The sequence below is a fragment of the Ursus arctos genome, unplaced genomic scaffold (genome assembly GCF_023065955.2).
Source record: "Ursus arctos isolate Adak ecotype North America unplaced genomic scaffold, UrsArc2.0 scaffold_24, whole genome shotgun sequence".
NCBI classification, from domain to species: Eukaryota; Metazoa; Chordata; class Mammalia; order Carnivora; family Ursidae; genus Ursus; species Ursus arctos.
The window spans coordinates 19,529,156-19,552,181 of NW_026622919.1; the positions used below are offsets into that span (position 1 = coordinate 19,529,156).

At 45.7% G+C, this 23,026-nt stretch overlaps 1 protein-coding gene across 5 annotated transcripts in view; it reads left to right on the forward strand.

Annotated features, from left to right (window-relative positions):
• LOC113265424 (signal transducer and activator of transcription 5B) overlaps window positions 1-23,026 on the forward strand; it is a 63,910-nt gene that overhangs the window by 30,159 nt on the left and 10,725 nt on the right. For 4 of the 5 annotated variants that reach the window (XR_008961218.1, XM_026512810.4, XM_048224841.2 and 1 more), the window contains exons 2-12: window positions 8,679-8,815; window positions 11,518-11,674; window positions 13,160-13,249; window positions 14,174-14,348; window positions 17,463-17,593; window positions 17,876-18,027; window positions 18,495-18,650; window positions 19,046-19,225; window positions 19,624-19,711; window positions 19,792-19,914; window positions 20,502-20,594. Coding sequence is in view for 4 of the 5 variants with exons in the window: in XM_026512810.4 (XP_026368595.1) it covers window positions 8,688-8,815; window positions 11,518-11,674; window positions 13,160-13,249; window positions 14,174-14,348; window positions 17,463-17,593; window positions 17,876-18,027; window positions 18,495-18,650; window positions 19,046-19,225; window positions 19,624-19,711; window positions 19,792-19,914; window positions 20,502-20,594 (1,473 nt within the window). In the remaining variant the exon portion in view is untranslated. Of the gene's footprint in view, window positions 1-8,678; window positions 8,816-11,517; window positions 11,675-13,159; window positions 13,250-14,173; window positions 14,349-17,462; window positions 17,594-17,875; window positions 18,028-18,494; window positions 18,651-19,045; window positions 19,226-19,623; window positions 19,712-19,791; window positions 19,915-20,501; window positions 20,595-23,026 lie in introns of those variants that run through there. The other variant, XM_026512811.4, reaches the window with a different exon arrangement.

Here is a 23,026-nt window from a genome sequence, read left to right on the forward strand (position 1 = left end):
ATCATTCACCTCAGCTCATCTCATCGTGCAGGCTTTACCATCACAGGACGAATGAGTGCGGTACAATAAGAGCGAAAGAGACCACATTCATACAACTTTTATTATGTGCATTGTTACAATTGTTCGATTTTATTTTTAGCTATTGTTTTTAATCTCTTACTGTGCCCAATTTATAAATTAAACTTTATTGTAGGTATGTACGTATAGGAAAAATGTACATATATAGGGTTCAGTACTGTCTGCGGTTTCAGGCATCTACTCAGGGGTCTTGGAACATATGCCCCACAGATAAGGGGCGACTACTGTAATGTCAGTTTGTTGCACGATTGGGGATGTTTGACTGTTTGGTTAAGGTGTTGTTCATCAGCTTTTCCACTGAAAATACACCTTTTCCCCTTTATGAATAATAGGTAATATGTGAGGTAATACTTTGAGAGTGTGTGAATATCCTGTTCCCCAGCGAGTACCACCCAATGGTTTTAGTGTTAGAGGCTATGATGATCCTTGTCTGAGTCTGCTCTCTTTATTTTTGAGGTTGTGGTTTTGGCTAAGATATTTTAGGTGAGAGTTTTAAATATATGATAATCCACTGGCTAAGACTTGATCTGTATATTTAGCAGATAGTCCCCTCCCCCCTTTCCTCCTCTCGCTCTCTACCTTCCCTCCACTCCCCCCCCCACTTCCCTCTCTCTCTTCCCAAAGTAGTATGTAATGATTTGGCTGTGATGTGAAGATTTATGACTGATTGTCTTCCCAGAATATTATCATCTCTGTGTTGCCTGGGCAAATTTTTCCTTGTTTGTTTCTTTGTGAGCCAAATACTTTATTCTTTCTGTTCTCTTCTCATCTGTTTAATAACTTGATTTTGTTAGAGAATTGTCTTTCTGATTGCTTATAATATGGAACTATTCTAGATTAAAGGAGACTAAAGAGACACGGTGTAAAGTAGTGTTTAGAATTTTTTTTTTAAAGAGCAGATGGCTCTGGTATTGACCTACTTTTAGATGGGATAGTTTCACTCAAACCTTCTTACTTGATGTTAGGCCAGTTTTTATATGAGCAAAGTCTTAATCTATTATTATTGCTATTTAATATTTTTCTGTCCTTCCAGGTTCCTATTACTAGGTAACCACCAGCACTGAGTCTATGTAATAATGTTGGTATTGACAGCAGGTCAATAAACATAACCAAGGAACTTGCTCTTTATATTCTGACCAATCATTAAATGGTGCTGATGTGGTTAACAATTTTGAATCCTGGTTCTTTGCCCTAGACTTTTCAGATCAGAAGCAATGTTTATGTATCTTCTGTTTCATTTGCCAACTAGCCCAAGCCTTTGCCGAAATCAGAGCCTTGCCATATTAGATTTCTTTTTTTTTTTTTTTAAGATTTTATTTATTTATTTGACAGAGAGACAGCCAGCGAGAGAGGGAACACAAGCAGGGGGAGTGGGAAAGGAAGAAGCAGGCTCCCAGCGGAGGAACCCGAGGTAGGGCTCCATCCGAGGACTCTGGGATCACGCCCTGAGCCTAAGGCAGACGCTTAATGACTGAGCATCCAGGCGCCCCGCCATATTAGATTTCTTATTCTAATTTCTTATTCTTTTTCTTTTTTTAAATTATGAAATATAACAAACATAGAAAAATGCAAAAAATAATATGACAAACCACCACAAAGTCCTCGGGACAGAGGCCTCCTGATACAGTTGTGGTCTGCCCAGATCCACTGTGGACAGTGCCCCTCAGTGGTATGGGACCTGGAGCAAATCTTTCACCCCAAAAAGAAACCCATACTTATTAAGAGTCCCTCCCCATTACTGCAGTCCTTGGTGACCACCAGCCTACTTTGTGTCTACGGGTTTGCCTGTTCTGGACATTTCATATAGTGGAACTTACAATACATAGCCTTTTGTGTCTGGCTTCTTTCATTTAGCATGTTTCAGTATTTTATTCCTATCTGTGTCTGAATAATATTCCATTTTATCCATTTTATTTTTCTGTTTATATCCATGTTATCCATCCATTCACTGATGGGCATTTGGGTTGTTTTTACTTCTTCGCTGTCATGAATAATGCTGCTTTGAACATTTGTGTACAAATTTTTGTGAACATATGCTTTCAGTTCCCTTAAGCATATACCTATGAGCGGAACTACTGGGTCATATAGTAACTCCATATTTAACCTTTTGAAGAATTGCCAGATTGTTTTCCAAACTTAGACCATTTTACAGTCTTATTTAATTTGCTGAGCCTCGATTTCCTCATCTATAAATTAGGGATAATAATAGTGCCTAGGGGCACCTGGGTGGCTCAGTTGTTAAGCGTCTGCCTTTGGCTCAGATCATGATACTGGGGTCCTAGGATCGAGCCCCACATCGGGCTCCCTGCTTGGCGGGAAGCCTGCTTCTCCCTCTCCTACTCTCCCTGCTTGTGTTCCCTCCTCGCTGTCTGTCTCTCTGTCAAATAAATAAATAAAATCTTAAAAAAATAGTGCCTACATCCTAGTATTTTTATGAGGATAAATGAGTAGATTCATAAAAGCACTTGCTATTATAAATAATATAATAGATATTCAGTAAGTGATAGTAAATAATAAATCTGGATGGTAGAAAATAACACTAATAAATGTTATTTTAATTCATTTTTTAATCATATTTCTGAAATTTATTTAAAAGATATTTATTTATTTATTTATTTATTTATTTATTTATTTGACAGAGAGAGAGAGAGCGCGTGCACAAGTAAAGTAGGCAGAGCGGCAGGCAGAGGGAGAGGGAGAGGGAGAGGCAGGCTCCCCGCTGAGCAAGGAGCCCGAGGCTGGACTCTATCCCAGGACCCTGGGATCATCACCTGAGCTGAAAGCAGGTGCTTAACCAACTGAATCACCCAGGCGCCCCTGAAATGCACTTTTATTTACTGGATGAATCAAAATATCTGTTGCTAATAATTCATACTTTAATTAGTAGGAGTCAGATATGTACTTGGAAGGAATAGGAAAAGGTACAGCTCCCTGCTAGCTTGGTCTTCTGTCAGAAGGGCACATTGGAATGGATGTTCTTTTTTTTTTTTTTTTTTCCTTTTAAAGTTTAGTATACTTAGACAGTCTTGCTCTTTTTACACTACCCTTCACAATTCTTGGCTCTCATTCAGAGGTGCAAGAACAGCCCTTCCAGTGCTTTCCCACCACCCTCCATCCATTCTCGTTTATAGAATACCGTCTGCCAGTAAAATTGACTAAGAAATGGGAATTCCCATCTTTTAAAAGGAAGGTAAAGTTTATACTGCAGGATATTGGTTAAGGAGAAGGGTAGCAAGAGCTCTTTATGGAGGGTTGACTTTGGAAAGGTTTATTGAAGTGAGTTAAGATTGGAAATGGGAAGAAGGAAGCCAACTTTGTAAGTTTAAGGCTGTAGAAGTCAGGATAATACTGAACACGTACGATGAACCAGGCACCGTTGTAAGCGTTTACACACGTTAACTTAGTTTTTACAACTCCCCAAGGGTCGTATTATTAGCACCATTTTACGAATAAGGGAACTGAGGCACAAAGGTGTAAGCAGTTAAATCTTACAGAACTCTATGTAGGAGAGTTCACCATTATCTCCAAAACTTGAACCTCACTTTAGAGACTTTGGTTCTAGGGTGGTGGTTGTGGTGGAATGGAGAGTACAAGTTACAAAATGCTTTACATTATGCACACGAGTCCAGTGAAACAAATCACTACACACGTTTTATTTTATTTTTAAGATTATTTATTTATTTATTTGACAGAGAGAGACAGCCAGCGAGAGAGGGAACACAAGCAGGGGGAGTGGGAGAGGAAGAAGCAGGCTCCTAGCGGTGGAGCCTGATGTGGGACTCGATCCCGGAACGCCGGGATCACGCCCTGAGCCAAAGGCAGACGCCTAATGACTGTGCTACCCAGGCGCCCCCCACTACACACATTTTATACCCCCCATTCACCCCCTCAAGCTAGAATTCATTTACTCAGCGTACATGCATTGGGAGCTTTCTATTGTCATGTACTCTATACTTCCCCCACAGTTTAGCTGTGCCATGACTTTGGTCACAGTGTTCTAGAAGTCTTCAGAGAGTGATGTTTTTCTTTTCTTTCTTATCTTTTTTTTTTTTTAAGATTTAATTTACTTATTTGAGAGAGAAAGAGAGCAGGAGCAGGGGGAGGGGCAGAGGGAGAGGGGCAAGCAGACTCCCTGCTGAGCAGGGAGCCCATATGCGGGGCTTGATCCCTGGACCCTGAGATCATGACCTGAGCTAAAGTCAGATGTTTAACCAATGGAGCCATCCAGGTGCCCCTAGAGTGATGTTTTTCTTTTTTTTTTTTTTTTTAAAGATTTATTTATTTATTTATTTGACAGAGATAGAGACAGCCAGCAAGAGAGGGAACACAAGCAGGGGGAGTGGGAGAGGAAGAAGCAGGCTCATAGCAGAGGAGCCTGATGTGGGGCTCGATCCCATAAGGCCGGGATCACGCCCTGAGCCGAAGGCAGACGCTCAACCGCTGTGCCACCCAGGCGCCCCAGAGTGATGTTTTTCTTGACAAAGTTTTATATTTTACTTTTAAAAGAGAAAGCATCTAATAAGAACGTATTTATTATTGAGGCAAGAATATTCCGAAATCCCACCCACTCCTATCATTTATTTAATGGACATTCAGTTTTATGGTTTTCAATAAGCCTGTAACATTATGAGCTTAGACTTTGGAACTTTTTTTTAAGCAAGTGCCTGAAGGTCTGCTTTGTTCGACACTCCTAGGATATATCTGGATATATAAGGTTGATTTCAGCACCTGAGGCTTTCAGAGACTACAGCATTCTGCGTCCAGGGCTGGTTTAGGTTGTTTGGAATGCTTATGAACACTAAGAATGCAACTAAGCAAAGCTCAGCTGGTTCTCATCTCTGGCTAAAAATAAGATGGTGCATCCATTTCCCAGTCTTTAGAGAAGCCCCTGTGACGATTTACCAAAGATACAAACCACTTCCTTGTCAGAACATCACGCGTTGGAGATGGAGGTGCCTGTAAATGAGCAAAAGAAAGTGTGGAGGACAGAGGTGCAGGTACTCCGTGTGTGGAGTGTAGCATTAATGGCAGGATGAACACTGGTGAGAAAGGACAGGGACTCAGCTCATGCCAGGCGTAGGCATAGCTTAATGATGGGTGTGAGGAGTTTGGGCGTGTATGAGGGAAAGCACTACTTAGGTTCTAGCTTCTGTTGATACAGTGGGGGGTGGCATGGGTTTTTTTCTCCAAATTGCATATTTTCAATTGTTACATGATAATTTCAGTAACTCATTTCATGTTCCACGTGTATATAATTCTTAGTTAAAAAGTAAAAGTAAAATGATTCTGTACTCTTTATTGTACTTTTATTTTACATTTTTGATTAGCAGTAGGCAAAATCTACTTTCCAGCTCTATCAAAAGCACTTTTATGAGTGAAGTTAAAATAATTTGTATTTTTCAAAATTAGGTGCTTACCACCTTATATTTACCAGCTATTCTTCAGATGGCATTTTAGAAAATAACTACTACAACATGTTCATATTTAGAACCATAAAAAATATTTTGACAAATTCTCAGAGTTCAGCATTCTACTCTGTGATAAAAACTAATATAAACTTAAGACAAAATAGTGTGACTTTTTTTTTTTTTTAAGATTTATTTATTTGAGGGGCACCTGGGTGGCTCAGTTGGCTAAGCGACTGCCTTCGGCTGGGGTCATGATCCCGGGGTCCTGGGATTGAGCCCCGCATCGGGCTCCCTGCTCAGCGGGGAGCCTGCTTCTCCCTCTCCATCTGCCGCTCCCTCTGCCTGTGCTCTCCTGCTCTCTCTCTCTGTCAAATAAATAAAAAATAAAATCTTTAAAAAAAGATTGATTTATTTGAGGGAGCGCGTACATGAGTGCGTGAGCTGGGGGAGGGGCAAAAGGAGGGGGAGAGAGAATCCCAAGCCGACTCTGCACTAAGTGCGGAGCCTGACATAGAGCTCAGTCCCATGACCCATGAGATCATGACCTGAGCCGAAATCAAGAGTCAGATGCTTAAGCAACCGAGCCACCTAGGGGCCCCATAGTGTGGCATTTATATAGTACCCCTACATATATGGCATATTACCATAGTACTTTTTTCTTAAAGCAATTTTAGACAGCTGTAGTATGCTCAACCAGCAGGACATGTGAAATATTTACCAAATATGGATTTATTCACTAGCAAATACGTCTTGATAACCTACCATGGCAAGCCACTGGACTAGGCATTAGGGACACAGTAATAAATGTGTTCCCTTCACTCAGTGTTCTTAGAGTTCAGTGGGGAAGATAAACAAAAATAAAGTAACGAAAACAAAAAATGACAAAGTGTGGCATGTTATTTTTTAAAAAGATTTTATTTGTTTATTTGCGAGAGTGAGCGAGAGAGAGCACAGGTGGGGGGAGCAGCAGAGGGAGAGGGAGAAGCAAACTCCCTGCTGAGCAGGGGAGCCCAACCTGGACACAGGGCTCCATTCCCGGCCTCCAGGATCATGACCTGAGCCAAAGGCAGCCATTTAACCGACTGAGCCACCCAGGCGCTCTGTGGCATATGTTATTAAGGAACAAATAGACTATTGTTAATACAGACTCATCCAAATTGTAAAAATCTGTTCCATTTTCTTGCCTTGGTACTTCATACTGATACCTTGTTCCATAATAACTTTGAAAAGAGCTGATGGATTTGACCAAATTGTGTGTATGCATTTATTTATTCAGCAACAATAAAAAATTTACAAATGCTTATGTGCCAGGCACTGTTCTAGGCCCAAGAGAAAGGGTGAACAGAGCAAAGTGATTGTGTTCATGGTGATTTTACCCTAGTGAGAAGTCAGTAAACAAATATATGATAAATGTCAGGAAGTGATAAATGATGTGAAGAAAAGTCAAGTAGACCAAGAGGTTACAATGTGACCAGAATACAATGTTCTTTGCACGGACTGAGGGATCTCTGAGGAGATAAATGTTTTCCCACAGTTTTCCTTTTGTCTCTTGGGTCAGGTCAGTTAATGAATGCAGGATTCAAGACAATTTTTGTATCTGTTGGTATTGTTCATATAATCATTAAAACAGCTACGGTGAGGTCCTGCTCATTTCCAATTCCTTACCACTAAAAGAGATGAATACCTGAATTATGTTCCTCAGTCCTTCATTTGTTCTTCCATACACGTAACTGCTTAAGCATCTCCACCGACCCTCCTTTTACCTTTTATCCAAAAAACATGCCTTGGTATCTGTTCCAATTTTCCAGAATATTGGGATATGATTCATTTAATTAAAAATTATATTGTACAATTAAATGTCTTACAGATGTTAGATTATAATGTGCGTTTGCTTCTGGAGAGAGCTCTTTTATCCAAGCCTTTCTCCTAGTACACTCTCAGCCATTGAAATTTGATGTCTTGGATGATCTTACGGTGATCCCAGCCTTAATGCCCAAAAGCCCTAAATAAAATTGTACACTGCTCAAGTGTTCTATAACATTGCACAAGTCTAAAATAGGTAACTGGCACCCACCCCATACCTCATTGTTGGCTAACTGACTTGTCCCATAAATAGCTCAGTGTTACACGATCAGAGAACTACAACTAACAGAGAGAAGGGATTTTTGTTTCCCAACACACATGTGTAGTCTTTGGTAGTCAACAAAATCAAGATCTGATTTAGTGGACCCTAATTGTAACATAGTTAAGAGAATGGTGCAAATCAGTAGCCAGATCATTTTGGATGGGTTTCAAGTCAGCCCTGCCTTCCACCAAATTCTACATAATGGATCCTAGTATTAGAGCAAGATTCAGTTTTGGTACCCTCTTTGTACATGAAAGTAATGTTGCTCTCACAATCAGGTTGATCCCAGAGAGTTTCTGCCAACTGATTTAAAAATTCTCAGGTAAATCTGAGAAGGCATCATGGTAGTTATATAAAACTTTTTCTAGAATAAAGAGCATGTTTTAAAAACCTACCTACTATTGGAATATAATGGTTCTTGTTTCTAACTCTTAGCTGGAATGTATTGTTTTTATGTCGGAGATTTCTTTTTTTTAAAAGATTTTATTTGTCGGAGAGAGAGAGACAGAGAGAGCGCGCGCGAGTGCACACAAGCAAGGGGAGCGACAGGCAGAGGGAGAAGCAGTCTCCCTGCTGAGCAAGAAGCCTGATGTGGGACTCATCCCAGGACCGTGGGATCATGACCCGAGCCGAAGGCAGACGCCTAAACGATTGAGCCACCCAGGCACCCCATTTTGAAACATTTTAAAGCTTAAATTCAGTTCAAGAATACTGATCTTTAGGGGCGCCTGGGTGGTTCAGTTGTTAAGCATCTGCCTTCGGCTCAGGGCGTGATCCCAGCTGTTATGGGATCGAGCCCCACATCGGGCTCCTCCGCTGGGAGCCTGCATCTTCCTCTCCCCCTCCTCCTGCTTGTGTTCCCTCTCTCGCTGGCTGTCTATCTCTGTCAAATAAATAAATAAAATCTTTAAAAAAAAAAAAAAAAAGAATACTGATCTTTATTCTGCCAAAAAGGGCTTAAAAGCATTTATCTCTAGGTTTTTTAACCGTGAATATTTTTTATTCTAGTGTATTTAAAGGGGGAGGGAAAAAACCCCCACCCAAACCACTGATCGTTTGTTTGATAGATTGAAACCATGGCTGTGTGGATACAAGCCCAGCAGCTCCAAGGCGATGCACTTCATCAGATGCAAGCATTATATGGTCAGCATTTCCCCATTGAGGTGCGACATTATTTATCCCAATGGATTGAAAGCCAAGCGTGGTAAGTGAACACAGTTTTTTCTATCATATTTAGTGAAGCACAAGCATATTAAAGTTTGATTGGAAAGATAACATGATGGAGACCTTAAAAGTTGTACATTTTTAAAAAATGATGTGACCCATGAAAAGTTATTTAGCCCTAGCTTAGATTTTAGGGAGATAGGATTTTTTCCTATTTTATTATTTTTGTCTTATTCCCCTTTAATAGTAAATTCTGGCTAAAAGCATTAGATCATTGCTGCTAATAAAAAACAGTTAACAAATATGTTTTGAGTGCCTATAGGGTGTAGAGTTCATATGAACAGAGTAAAGCCCTTGTTTACAAAGAATTTAGTGCTTAATGGGGCAGCTAAGGTATGCATATGCATATCATTTAGTAAAATGTATTATTAACAAAGCTAACAATGGACACATTGGTGTTTTCAAATTTATATATACACAGAAAGACCAAAAAACAATACACCAAAATATTAACAATTACGTTCTTGGTGGCAGATTTAACAAGTGTGTTTTTACTTTTATTTTCCAAATTACTGTTTATATACTCAGAGGAAAAATTATTTTTAAATTATTTCAGAGTTAGTATAATGCAGTAGATTGACAACAGAGCTTTTGGATGGACATTACTGTGCACCAGGCTTGGGGCCTGCCCTGCTCAGGGCCTGGGAGCATGTTGGGTGGCCGCCAGCCAGCCTGTCCTTCTGATCTGACAGGCTCATCAGCCGCTTCAGGCCTCCATGGGGGTGGGGGCGGTCGGGGCGGATGGAGTGGGGTCCGCCCTGGCGGAGCCCAGGACAAGCGGCCCCTGTGCGGCTGTCCGAGCAGGCCTGTGTACCTGTCAGTAATGTCGCCTTGCAGTAATTGCATTCTGGTCGGAAGCTAGAGAGCACCAAAGGAAGGCAATTTTCTGGGCAATTTAAAAAATCTCAGCCTCGTGTAATGAAGTGAGAAAAAACTGAGCTAAACATAAGCACATCAGCTGCACCTTGCTTAGCGCTTTTCCATTTTCTTTTCTGTTTTAATGATTTGAAGAGTTCAGAAAAAACATTAGTAGGAGGTTTCTGGTGATTTAAAATTTCAGTTAGTAGATTCCCCATGTAGTTTCTTACCAAACGAATGTTAAAAGACTTGTGTTGATATCAAGGAAAACCTGAATTTTGTTTAGCTTGGTTTTCTTAAGAACATAAAGATTTTAATTTAAAAAAATGTTCAGTTCTTCATGTTTAAGCTAAGAAAGGCTTTTTTCCCCCCTTTTTAAGTAAAGAATTAAGTTTTCCAGTGCCAGAACCAGTACTTGACTTCCGTGAGTTTTGCAGAGACTGGATACTCTCAAGAGTGGGCTCCTCAGATGAGGAACATCATTGCCAGTGGAAACAGAGGTGCAGGGCTGCCCTTCATCCCTCCCAGGCTTTTATTTAATACATACTTTATGTAGTACAGAGAGGCTACATATTTAAAATTTGGCTTTCTCTGCTGCCTTCTCAGAGTACAGACGTGGGCATAATTATCTGCTGAACTACATTATCATCAGTGTTTGGCACACCTGCTTGTGCCTTTGTTTGAAATTAGTTGCTAACTGACTTCAGGGGTGTAGAGGTGCAGCCTTCTAGCTACCATTAGATCTCTTGTTTGGCTCCAGACCTGGTCAGCAGTAATTGAATGTTATTTCAATCTGACAGCTGTTTGGTTTCTTCAGTGAGCTGAGTTAAGCAATTTAATACTGCCCAATGGCAATTGTTGCCTAAACGGTTGGGGAAAAGAGAGTTGGCGAGGGGAGTGGGGCAAGGAGGTAAGGAAGGAATAAAGAAGAGAAGGAAGAGAGGGAAGGAGGGCAACTGTCCATCTTCTGCCACCAGTTCAGTGGCTCTGAATTAATGCAAAGTCCGTAGAGTGGTTTCTCTGCATCCCTGGAAGAGTTAGCGTTGCCTGTAGGTCCCAGATCTGCAACTAGTGACTTGTATAAACACTTGCAGCCACCTTCTGTCTTAATATCTCATTTCCAGGTTCTTTAGAAATAGCAGTTAATTGTTGTCCCACCTGTCTTTACTTAAGAAATACTCTGTAGGGCGCCTGGGTGGCTCAGTTGTTAAGCATCTGCCTTCCGCTCAGGTCATGATCCCGGAGTCCTGGGATCGAGTCCCATGTCGGGCTCCCTGCTCAGCAGGGAGTCTGCTTCTCCCTCTGACCCTCACATCGCTTGTGCTCTCGCTCGCTCGCTCTCTTTCTCTCAAAAAACAAACAAAAAAACCTCTGTGAAATTAGCAACACACGGCACTAGTCAGGGCTGAAAAAAGCATGTAGAACATTCTTGACCTTGTGCCCCCTTACACCCTTGAGGGGTAACTATAAATAGGAAGTTATCAGAGCCCTTGTTTCCTTCAGAGTACACGAAGCACTTTCCTTTTCCCTTCATTTCTAGAAGCAGATAGCGTAAGCACCAGAGCGAGCCAGTAGAAGGAAGGAGAAAGGGCGGTACATTATAAAAAAAGAAAGAAAGAAAATATACAGTCCACTAAGTTAGTGGATTAGGGATAGATTAATGTAGGCATCTGGTCAATTTGAATTGGACTGTTTCCTAAAATTTGCAGTGAGCATTATGAAGAAATCACTTCAGCTAAAGAAAAGGTGTGATGCGTTGAGGCTGCATTTACACAGGCTCATGTGCATGTATGTATACATATGTATGTAATTTTTTTCCCCTAGGGACTCAATAGATCTTGATAATCCACAGGAGAACATTAAGGCCACCCAGCTCCTGGAGGGCCTGGTGCAGGAGCTGCAGAAGAAGGCAGAGCACCAAGTCGGGGAAGATGGGTTCTTGCTGAAGATCAAGCTGGGGCACTATGCCACGCAGCTCCAGGTGGGTGTGGACGCGGGCTCACACTTAATTCTCTTCCCCAGGAGGGACTCTTTTTTTCTTTCAGTACTTCCCGTGGAGCTTTTCTTTCTCTGCTTCAAGCCAGTGTTACTGACTTACAGGTTAGGTGTGTAAAGTTCTTCTTGTATGACTCTGATTATAGCCTTTTATTTTTAAACTTTTTATTTTTTATTTTTTTTATTTTTTTTTAATTTTTTTTTTAAAGATTTTATTTATTTGACAGAGATAGAGACAGCCAGCGAGAGAGGGAACACAAGCAGGGGGAGTGGGAGAGGAAGAAGCAGGCTCCCAGCGGAGGAGCCCGATGTGGGACTCGATCCCGGAGCGCCGGGATCACGCCCTGAGCCGAAGGCAGACGCTTTAACGACTGCGCTACCCAGGCGCCCCTAAACTTTTTATTTGAAAAAAATTTCAGATTTACAGGAAGTTCCAGGATTGATACAAAGAACCCCTCCATATGCCCAGATCCACCCATTGTTAATATTTGCTTTATCATATTCTGTCTCTGTACACACACATTTGTTACCACTTGAGAGTAAGCTGCATACATCATGTCCCTTCACCCCTAAGTACTTCAGTAGGCATTTTCTCTACCTGGTTATGGTACAGCTACCAACTTCAGTACATGGCACATTGACAAAACACTCTTAGGTAATCATATCTATATTTCCATTTTGTCAACTGACTTAATAATGTCTTTTAGGGCATTTTTTTTTCCTCCAGCCCAGGACCACATATTACATCAGGTTGTCATGTCTCTTTGATCTCCTTTAATCTGGAACTGTTTCAGCCTTCTTTGTCTTTCATTACATTGACTTTTTTTTGTTTTAAGATTTTATTTTTAAGTAAACTCTACACCCAGTGTGGGGCTTGAACTCACAACCCGAGATCAAGAGTTGCGTGCTCCACCAGCTGAGTCAGCCAGGTGCCCTTGCACTGACATTTTAAAATAATGCAGCTCATGTATTTTAAAAGATAAAATAGACCTCCTTTTGGGTTTGTGTCATGTCTCCTCCTGATTAGATTCAGGTTACACATCCCTGATCAGAATTCTGAGTAAGTGATGTTGTGTCCTTCTCAGGATATCACATTGGGAGACATACACCATCCATGTTCCCTGCATTGGTGGTAGTAATTTTGATTACTCAGTTGAGGTGGTGTCCAGTTTCTCCTCTCATGTGGTCCTTTTGAAATTTATGTATCCTTTTTCCAGGAATGATGCCGTAGTACCTGAGACAAATTAAGAGGCAAGAAATGAAATAATCTTACCTTCTCATTGTGGTTGGGTTTCCTATGACATACTTTTCTTGTCCCCCATTAGTACCGGAGGAGCAACATGGCTTGTGATTATGCCATCATGTCTCCAGGAGTCTCCTCCATCATAAAATCTTACCCCGGCTCTGAGGTAGGATTAGGCCCCATAACTTGGTGTGGAACAAAGTGATATCTGCTGTTGGATTCTTTCAGAACACGTACGACCGCTGCCCCATGGAGCTGGTCCGCTGCATCCGACACATTCTGTACAATGAACAGAGGCTGGTGCGAGAAGCCAACAATGTGAGTGCCCCATGGGTGTGGGGAGAGGAGCTGGGAAGTCCTTCCTTGCCCAGCTGTCTCTGGACCCAGATTTCTTAAGATAATTCACTGTGCATCTGTTGGTGTCCCTGGAAACAGAGCATTGTCCTAAGGGGCACAAAAGTAATAGAATGGTCTCTGATCTTAATTGACCCATAACCGTGATGAGATTATCACCACAAAACAATGTGACAAGTGCAAAATAATTCAACCCCAACTAAATGGTTTTTGAGTAAAGGCAGGCTCGTATTCAGGTGAGATTACTTAAGAAGGATTTCTGCTGAGCCCCCTTCCAGCCAAGTGTTGAGGGAATGGCTCAGACCAGGTCACTTAAATGCCTCGATCCATAAAAGCCTTGTTGATGCCTCCCCTGTAACTTCATTTGGGGGACTCCAGGATGCTGTCTATGAGAGGTTCAGCCTCTTCCCTCAGTTACGAGAAGGCCTTGAGTGAGGACATGGATGATGTGTGTTCACACAGCCTTGTTCCCCACTGAGTCCGCTGCACCTCACACGGTCCATGACATTGGATCGGTGAACGAATGTGGAATGAAGGGTCGTCGTCATTAGTGGGCAAACCCAGGTAACTCCTGGATGTGTGGAGTTCTAGTGTCTCCAAAGAGAGCTTAGGTGGATCCTGTTTGGTCGACTGTGGTGGAGGCCAGACTGTGATAGAAATTTCTACTATGGCTTAGGAAGGTGGCACAGTTGGTCAGGTCACCTGTTTTCCCTCCTTTTCTCCCCCCTCTGCAGCAGTTCTCACTCATGTGTACAGTTCCTCTGACTCAAAATTGGGCTTCGGGGGTTTCAGCCAGGTTCTAGGGGCTAGCGTTGGCTTTTCCTTCCTCAGGCCTGAGGTTTTCTTCCATCCTCACTGTGGCCCGCACTCTCCTCAATCTGTCTCCAGGGTACTTCTCCAGTTGGAAGTCTTGCTGACGCCATGTCCCAGAAGCACCTCCAGATCAACCAGACGTTTGAGGAGCTGCGACTGGTCACACAGGACACGGAGAATGAACTGAAGAAGCTGCAGCAGACTCAGGAGTACTTCATCATCCAGTACCAGGAGAGCCTGAGGGTCCAGGGTGAGGCCCGTGCGGCCCGGGCAGTGTGTGTCACGAGGGCTAGAAGGAAATTCAGGTCAGATTGGAAGAGAACCAGGTTTCCATTCAGAGGCATTCCCCTTTCTCTGGAGTAGCGGGAATCATTTGCCCTAAGGTTGGGGCAGGGAGGAGGCGGCTTAGGAAGTGGAGAAGTCACAAGCTTGCCTTTGGGGAGTGCGGGTCTCACTCAGGTTTCCCACACCCACGGAGCTCCCGGTCTGTTGGGGAAGACATTTCATCCGTGGGAAGAAGCTCACAGTCTAGTAAAAAACACTTTTGTATATAACTGGTGTTTCATAAATGCTGCTTTACTGAAATGTTATATTCTCTAAGCAGGGAAAGTATAAGGTCTGAGGGCTGTGTTTGTGATGACAAATGTTTAATGCTGTTTTGTGCGGTTATTCAGAGAGGCTGTCCTGGCACAGTGCAGCTAATGCGCCTCCCTTAGCCCTTAGAGACAAAGCTCTCTTCCTTGTGTGAAAACTACAGCCTGAGGTTGTGGAGCTCCACCAGCGCCCCCTATTGACCTTGTAAGAATTTGACAGGGTGACTTCATTCATTTCCCTCTCCCTGCAAGCATGCCCAGCTGAGAATCTCAGAAAAGCCTCTGCTTGACACAGACACGTACCTGTCTACATACACGTGCTCTAATACCGTGCGTGCGGGCTCAGCCTTACAGCTCTACTGGTATTATTTATTACTCCATCTTCCTCATTAGAATATACATTCTTTGAGAAGGGATTGTGTCTTCTATCTCTGTACCCTAAGGCTGGCACATTGCCTGAATCATAGGTGTTGAGTACATGTTGGTGGGATGATTCCAGCATGTCTTCCTCCATGTGAATCCATCTCAGACTGACCTCAGAGAAAGGGTGGCCCTATTCCTAGATTAGGGAACAGGAGAATTCAGACTGCCAGGTCTTTCTTTCTTTCTTTTTTTTTTTTTAAGATTTTATTTATTTGAGGGGTGCCTGGGTGGCTCAGTCCTTACCTGTCACCTTCAGCTCAGGGCATGGTCCCGGCGTTCTGGGATTGAGCCCCACATCAGGCTCCCCCGCTGGGAGCCTGCTTCTTCCTCTCCCACTCCCCCTGCTTGTGTTCCCTCTCTCGCTGGCTGTCTCTCTCTCTGTCAAATAAATAAAATCTTTAAAAAAAAAAAGATTTTATTTATTTGAGAGAGAGAACAAGTGAGGGGAGGAGCAGAGGGAGAGGGAGAAACACACTCCCCACTGAGCAGAGAGTCGGACACAAGGCTCGATCCCAGGACCCTGAGATCATGACCTGAGCAGAAGTCACACGCTCTCCCCCAGGCTGTCAGTTCTACCCCAAGCCTTTGATGGTTGTTAGTACTTCCAATCCGAATTCTTCGGTTTTCTGTTTCCTATTGGGTTTGGGTTAGATTCTGCTTCGAGTCTGTACCCATCATGCAATGTCAGTTCAGTCTCATTTATCAAGCTCACTCATCAGAAACACAGACTATTCTGTTTATGCAAGAGAAGGCTCAGCTCCCTCCAGTGGAGCAGAGAATTGCCTCACATCTCCTGACCTCCCTCCCAGAAGCTTCTGCAGAGTGCCAGGAGAGACCTAAATGGGTCCCTCACATAGGGAGGTTGGGCGCAGGCGTGGGGATCACCGGCACGCCCCTGTGGGTGGCAGGATTTCTGAGGTGGCTTCAGGACTCCTCTGCTGTGTGCCACGCCTGGACAGGAGTCTTCTCTCTCAGTCCCCGGTCGTGGGATCAGAACCGCATTTCCAGTTCTCTTTTAGTGCTGGGCTTGCTGCGCTTTCCCTGGCTGTCTGGAGTTGCTTTAGTCTGTCCCAGCTTGTGTGTCCACGAGGCAGGGCTTCGGTCAGTGTGACACGGCCCTCGACCATGACATGCCGGTGCTCACATCTTGTCTCAGCCCAAGTGAGGACACTGGGATATTCAGCAAGGCGATGGGCAGGCCGTAATAATGCGAGCATGTAGGCTAGTGTTACCTTTGGAGGCAGGGATGGGTTTGCAAGCAGGGAAGGATGTCCAGGGGGCTTTCAGCGTGGTTTCTCAAGCTGGGTTATCGACACACAGGTGTTCCTTGCATCACTCTCTCTACCTTGCCTGGGTCTGAAGTATTTCATAATAGATTCTCTGTAAAAGGGTAACGAGGCCTCCCCGACTCCCTGTTCCTGCCATGGGTGAGAGTCCCCGCGCTAGTGTGGAGAGAAGCTGCCTCCTCCTCCTGAGACAGTCTTGCTGCTTCTGTGCTGCCAGTGGGCCCTGACCATTCTCTCCCTCGTCCCCGGCTTCTCTGTCTCTGTCTGTGCCTCCCTGTCCCCTTCTGGTTGGTCGGCTGAGCTCACAGTCACCCAAGCTGGACAAACCAACATGTCAGGGCCCTGCGGGCACCTAGAGATACGCCTTGTTCCGTAGGAGAGGGTGCTGTGCTCCGGGGGTGGGACCGAGCCTGCGGGGCGGGGCTTCCCTGCGGAGGCTCTGGCGTGTGGTGTGGGGCTGAGCAGCTGGCGGTCTCTGTCACCCTTGAAACCGGCCCTGGAAGCCACTAGCCAGTAAGGACTCACTCTCACCTCCGGCGCCCTCATGCCAGGAGCTTCCTTGAGCCTTTTGTGGGTCATCCCTTATTTACTCCTGAGTGACCTACTGAGGCAGGGCCGAGATTCTCCCATTCTGCACATGGGCAAACTGAGGCCCAGAAGAGTGAAATGCTTTGCCCGCATTGCCCCAGGTAGTAAAGGGTGAGGGCACACATGGAACCGGGCAGCGAGGCGCCACGCTGGACCCCCGTGTGGCGTGAGGAGGTCTGGGCAGGCAGCTGTGTAGACTAAGGTGGGAGGGGAGGCCTCGGGGCAGGATCCTGGTCAGCTGTGGCCTCAGGCTTCCACCTGCACACTCCCTAAAGGGGAGATGAAGTGGAGAGGCCAGGGCCCAGAGCCCGCTCACGTCTGGCCCCCTTGGCTGCTAGAACCCCAAGTTGCCATTGGTCCGATGTTGGGCAGGGCCTTGAGGGCCTTGCCTCCAGAACAGGTGTGTGTGTCCCACTGGGCTTCCTGCAGGAAGCTGGGAGATGGTGGTCACGGGTGTCCCGTCCCCTGCTCTAGCTCAGTTCGCCGGGCTGGCCCAGCTGAATCCTCAGGAGCGTCTGAGCCGGGAGACGGCCCTCCAGCAGAAGCAGGTGTCCCTGGAGGCCTGGCTGCAGCGTGAGGCCCAGACGCTGCAGCAGTACCGTGTGGTAAGTGGGATCTGTGTCCTCGCCTCCCAGGCTCGGAGGTCCACGTCCCGAGCTGCCCGGGGAGCCCATGAGAGGGCTAGGGCCAGGAAGAGAGCGGGACCGGGAGAGCAGGAGGCCGGATCGCTCTTTCCTTGGGGGAGGGGCACGTGAGGCAGGGGAGGTCTGGGAGAGGAGAAGGCCTGCCTATGCTGGGGCCTGGTCCCCAGTCCCGCCTCCAGAGCCAGGCCTGCCAGGCTGTTCTCTGGGAGCCCAGAAGGGCCTGCTGTCCCCACCTGCTTTCAGGAGCTGGCCGAGAAGCACCAGAAGACCCTGCAGCTGCTGCGGAAACAGCAGACCATCATTCTGGACGACGAGCTGATCCAGTGGAAGCGGCGGCAGCAGCTGGCAGGGAACGGAGGGCCCCCCGAGGGCAGCCTGGACGTGCTGCAGTCCTGGTAATGGCGTAGGGGGGGTGGCTGGGGGCAGGAGTGCTGCCACCAGCTGCTCGTGCCACCTCCTGCGTTTCCTTGAGCAGCCGGCTCGCTCTGTCCCGTAGCAAGGCTTCGTTCACTAGGGGTTCTGGTTCCCGATGCCGACTTTGGGGCCCCCATCGTGTGCCACCCGCCCAGGAAGGGAGTGGCTGTGCTGGGGAGGGGGGCAGGGCTGGGTGTGCGGAGTGACCATCAGGCTGAGTGGGCCCTCTTCAGGGTTGCTCCCCCCGCGCAGTTCCACGTTCCTGAAAGGCGGGGCGCTCTGCTCTGCTCTGCTCCGTGGTCAGGAGCGGCGGCTTCGGTGCAGAGCCTTCCTGGGTGAGGGTGGAGCTGGGTCTTGGGGCGTTCTCCCTAGACTGGAGCCTCTGGGCCTCGAGCCCGGGGGATGGGGTGACGCCGTTGTCCTCCCGGTGGCCTGGGCTCCCGTGCAGGTGTGAGAAGTTGGCCGAGATCATCTGGCAGAACCGGCAGCAGATCCGCAGAGCAGAGCACCTGTGCCAGCAGCTGCCCATCCCCGGTCCAGTGGAGGAGATGCTGGCTGAGGTCAATGCCACCATCACAGACATCATCTCAGCCCTGGTGACCAGGTGATAGCTGCCTCTGGCCACGCCCAGCCCCCCGTGGGGTTGGCGCGGGGGAGGCAGGGGAGCTTTGTCCATTGGGGTGGCGGTGGGGGGGCTCTCGTTGGCATCCTTGTCTCTTTTGCCCCAGGCCCCCATTCCCCTCTGTCCTCAGTTGCAGTGGCTACTTGGTGTTGCCCTTGCCCAGTGTCTGTTGTGGACGCGTGGACTGCCTTTGTCCCCCGCAGCCCGCGCCGGCTGCCGAGTCATGTCACTGTCTCCCCTCCCACCACCTCCTCTGAGTTGCTCCGCGTGCCCTTCCTTTGCCTGCTGACCCCAAGGTGCTCCCCACACGGTGGGGGGACCGGGCCCTGTCCCCTGACCCAGCGTCATGTGTGGTCTGGTCCCTTGTGTCCCCGCAGCACATTCATCATTGAGAAGCAGCCCCCTCAGGTCCTGAAGACCCAGACCAAGTTTGCAGCGACGGTGCGCCTGCTGGTGGGCGGGAAGCTAAATGTGCACATGAACCCCCCCCAGGTGAAGGCCACCATCATCAGCGAGCAGCAGGCCAAGTCGCTGCTCAAGAACGAGAACACCCGCAAGTACGTGCGGCCTCCCCCTCATGTCTGCCTCTTCCCTCCAGTCCTTACAACAGGAACAAGGTGCTCTGGCCTCCTTGCCAGTGCCCTGGATGCTGCCATTCGTTATAGGAGCCCCGTTAGCCCTTCTGGCCTTTTCTGGCCTCTTCTGGCTCTCAGAGAAAGACTATAAGGCCTTTCTTCTGTGAAAAAAGTACATGATTTTCATTCATTTAGTAGGACTACATGCAAGAAAAATTCTTTTATGTTAATGTATGTTTATCTTGTATATTTTATGCAGCTAACATTTCCTCTAAAAATTTTTACAACCTTCTTTATCGGGTCCCGTCCAGTATGTTCCCTACCCCACATTTACTGGGACACCGTGTGGGTTTAGAGTCGAGTCTCTCTCTGCTCTGCAGTGACTACAGCGGCGAGATCTTGAACAACTGCTGTGTGATGGAGTACCACCAGGCCACCGGCACCCTCAGCGCGCACTTCCGGAACATGGTGAGGGTGGGAGAAGAGAAGGAACAAATTTTCCCTAGGTGTTTGAGGGCTCTAACCTCTTTTATTTGTCTTCTTTGCAGTCCCTGAAACGAATTAAGAGATCTGACCGTCGTGGAGCAGAGTCAGTGACAGAAGAAAAATTCACAATCCTGTTTGAATCACAGTTCAGTGTTGGTGGAAATGAGCTGGTTTTTCAAGTCAAGGTAAAGCCCTCCCTCAGCTGTGGTGTGTGTGTGTGTGTGTGTGTGTGTGTGTGTGTGTGTACTTTATATCACAAAAGAATTGTTTTGGTCACATAGTATCTTAACTGTCAAGGGACAGAAAGTGGGGTGACCTTATCCTTAAAACTGTGTCTCTTAAATTCTCTGAAGATCTATAATAACAAGCAATAGCAAACTGAAATAGCTGGAGATACAGGTAGGAGTGAATCAAGGGAAACATCTCTCCAGATGAATTTGAGTAACAGTTGTAGCAAGTTTTAGACATTTGTTACTTGCTGTTTTTTCCTAGAAATGTCTCCATACTCTTTCTCTTTTCTCTCTTATTCTCCATTTGACAAACTACTGCATCCTTCAGAAATATCTAAGCAACATCTCTTAAAATATCTCAAATTTCTACGATTGCACCACTGTGACGAGTCCTATGATTCCTGGAGCCATTCAGATTCTATATTCAAGTGTGACATTTACTGTAACTTGAAAAGAGAATGAATGCGTTGGGGTAAAGAAAAAGAAAAGCAAGTGAGGAACGTGTCAGTCTTGATGCTAGCCCTTCTCTTTTGTCTTTCTAGACCCTGTCCCTCCCAGTGGTGGTGATCGTCCATGGTAGCCAGGACAACAACGCAACGGCCACCGTTCTCTGGGACAATGCTTTTGCAGAGCCTGTGAGTGGATTCCCTGGGCCTGTGGGTCTCGAGATCCTGATGCTGGTGTCATGAATCTCTTTCGTGTGTTCTCCCCCAGAAAAGCATAGAAAAGTGCAGTTTTCTGTAGTGGGAGGCAGAGTAGAGAGTATGTGGAGAGTGTAAAGAGTGTGGGCTTGGAGTCCGGCCAAGGGTTAAACTCACACCCCACCGTTTCCTCACGTTGTGACCATGGGGAATTCACTTTCTCTCTTTGAGCCTAAATTTCCTAAGTGTCTGCATCACAGGTGTAATAGTGCTCCGTAGCACTCCGTAGTTAGAGAGATGAGATTAGGTAGCATTCAGGGGCGCCTGGCTGGCTCGGTCAGTAGAACGTGCAAGTCTTGATCTCGGAATCATGAGTTCAGGTCCCGTTTTGGGCATAGAGTTTACTAGAAAAAATAATAAATGAAATTAGGTAACATACAAAATACAAAATACTTGTCACCTTGTCAGTACTTAGTGAATATTCTTTTGAATCCTTGGATCAGACCGTGAGTGGAATTTGGGATTCCCAGGTTCCTTCCAGAAGGTGGACATCTTAGGACGTTACTTACAGCTTGGCAGTTGCTTCCTGCCGTCTTACCTCCAGTAAACGAGGGTGCCATTTAACGTCTTTTCCAAATTTTAGGTTCTGTGATTCATGCCAACTCTCTCATGAAGAATGAGATGCTTTGTCCAAGGGGACGAATATGATTTTGTGGATTTATGCATCAAATTCTGTCTGAATATCGCTAGTGTGCCCTTGATGAGCGTTTTCAAAACATTTCGTCAGGAAGAGTTCTAGCTAGGTGTCACACATTTCCAGGAGCAAGTACTCCGTGAAAGCCTGATAAAAGGTTATGGTTGGTATTCAGGATGTAAAAGTATGTCCTTCTCTCACATGACTCTAACGTGAAGAGTCTCACTGAGTTCTCTCAACAGTCCTCTTAACAGAACAGTATTTTTGCTGCAAAGGTGAGATTTACAGCGGAAAATCTACCACGTCCATGCTACAGATCCCTGGGTGTGAGGCTTCTCTTGAAACGGTCTGCCTGCAGCATGTCCTGATAAACCTTCTGGATAGGATTGCTGCCTCTCCTCTCATTCCCCTCCCTGCCTTTCCGCTGAGCTCACTCCTCATGTCACATTGGCAGCTCTTGCAACATGCCGTTGCTAAATAAATTGCCTAAATCTAGGCAATGCCTAAATAAATAAGCATTTTTAGCATTTTCAGTTGCGTTAATGACTAGTGTACATCTTATGCTCTTTTAAAATAAATACATACTTGGGATTTATTCTACAGACATATTTCCATCTGTGTCAAATGACATAAGTACGTCGCAGCACTGTTTGTAATACCTCGAGATCACTAGGCTGATACGCAGGTGTCCGTCTGTGGGGGCCTGGCTGACTGTAGTGTTGTTCTTCCATACTGTGCGATATTTAGGGGGCACAGAAGAACATGTGTTTATGTGCTGATGTAAGGTCTTGCAGATACAGTATTAAGTGAAAAAAGGGAGAGATAGAACATGTGGATTTTATGCTACCATTTATATATATATGGGGAGTTTTGTATTTATTTAGAGAGAGAGAGCGTGTGCGCATGAGCAGAGGCAGGGACAGCAGGAGAAGGAGAGAGAGAGATTCTTGAGCAGACTCCCTGCTCAGTATGGAGCCCAACGCGGGTCTCGATCTCATAACCCTGAGATCATGACCTGAGCCCAAATCAAGAGTTATGTGCTTAACCGAGAGAGCCACCCAGGTGCCCCCATTTATATTTTTAAAAAAGAGAAGTTATATATATTTCCTGGCATGCATAGAATATCTTTGGAGGCATACACAGTAAACTAGATTATATGCTCTGGGCAGAGGAACTAAAGTGACTTCACTGGGAGCCTGGGTGGCTCAGCCTGTTAAGTATCTGCCTTTGGCTCAGGTCATGATCCCAGGGTCCTGGGATCGAACCCCACATCCGGCTCCATGCTCAGTGGGGAGTCTGCTTCTCCCTCTCCCTCTCCTGCTCTCTCTTTCTTGCTTTCTCTCTCTCTCTCAAATAAATAAAATCTTAAAAAAAAAAAAAGACATTTCACTGTATACCTTCCGTGCTTTTTAAATTTGATATCATATGAAGCTATTGCCTATTAAAAAAAATTTGTAATAATGAAAAAATAAAATGAAGTACCGTGCCTGAATGGGATGAAAAGCAGTTTGTTAAAAGTTCATATTGTAATTGTATCTGCAAGACCTTACATTCAATAACAAGTGGTCCAACTCCATTTCCATTCTTCCACATGAAATTTTTTTCACGTTGGGCTGGAGTTCAAGGATCATACTTGTGCACTCACAGGCGTGGGTGCACACGCGGTTCTCTCTACCTGCAGCTGGAGAGCCAGTCTCAGATCCCCGTTCCCCCAAGCTTGCAGTGTAAGAAC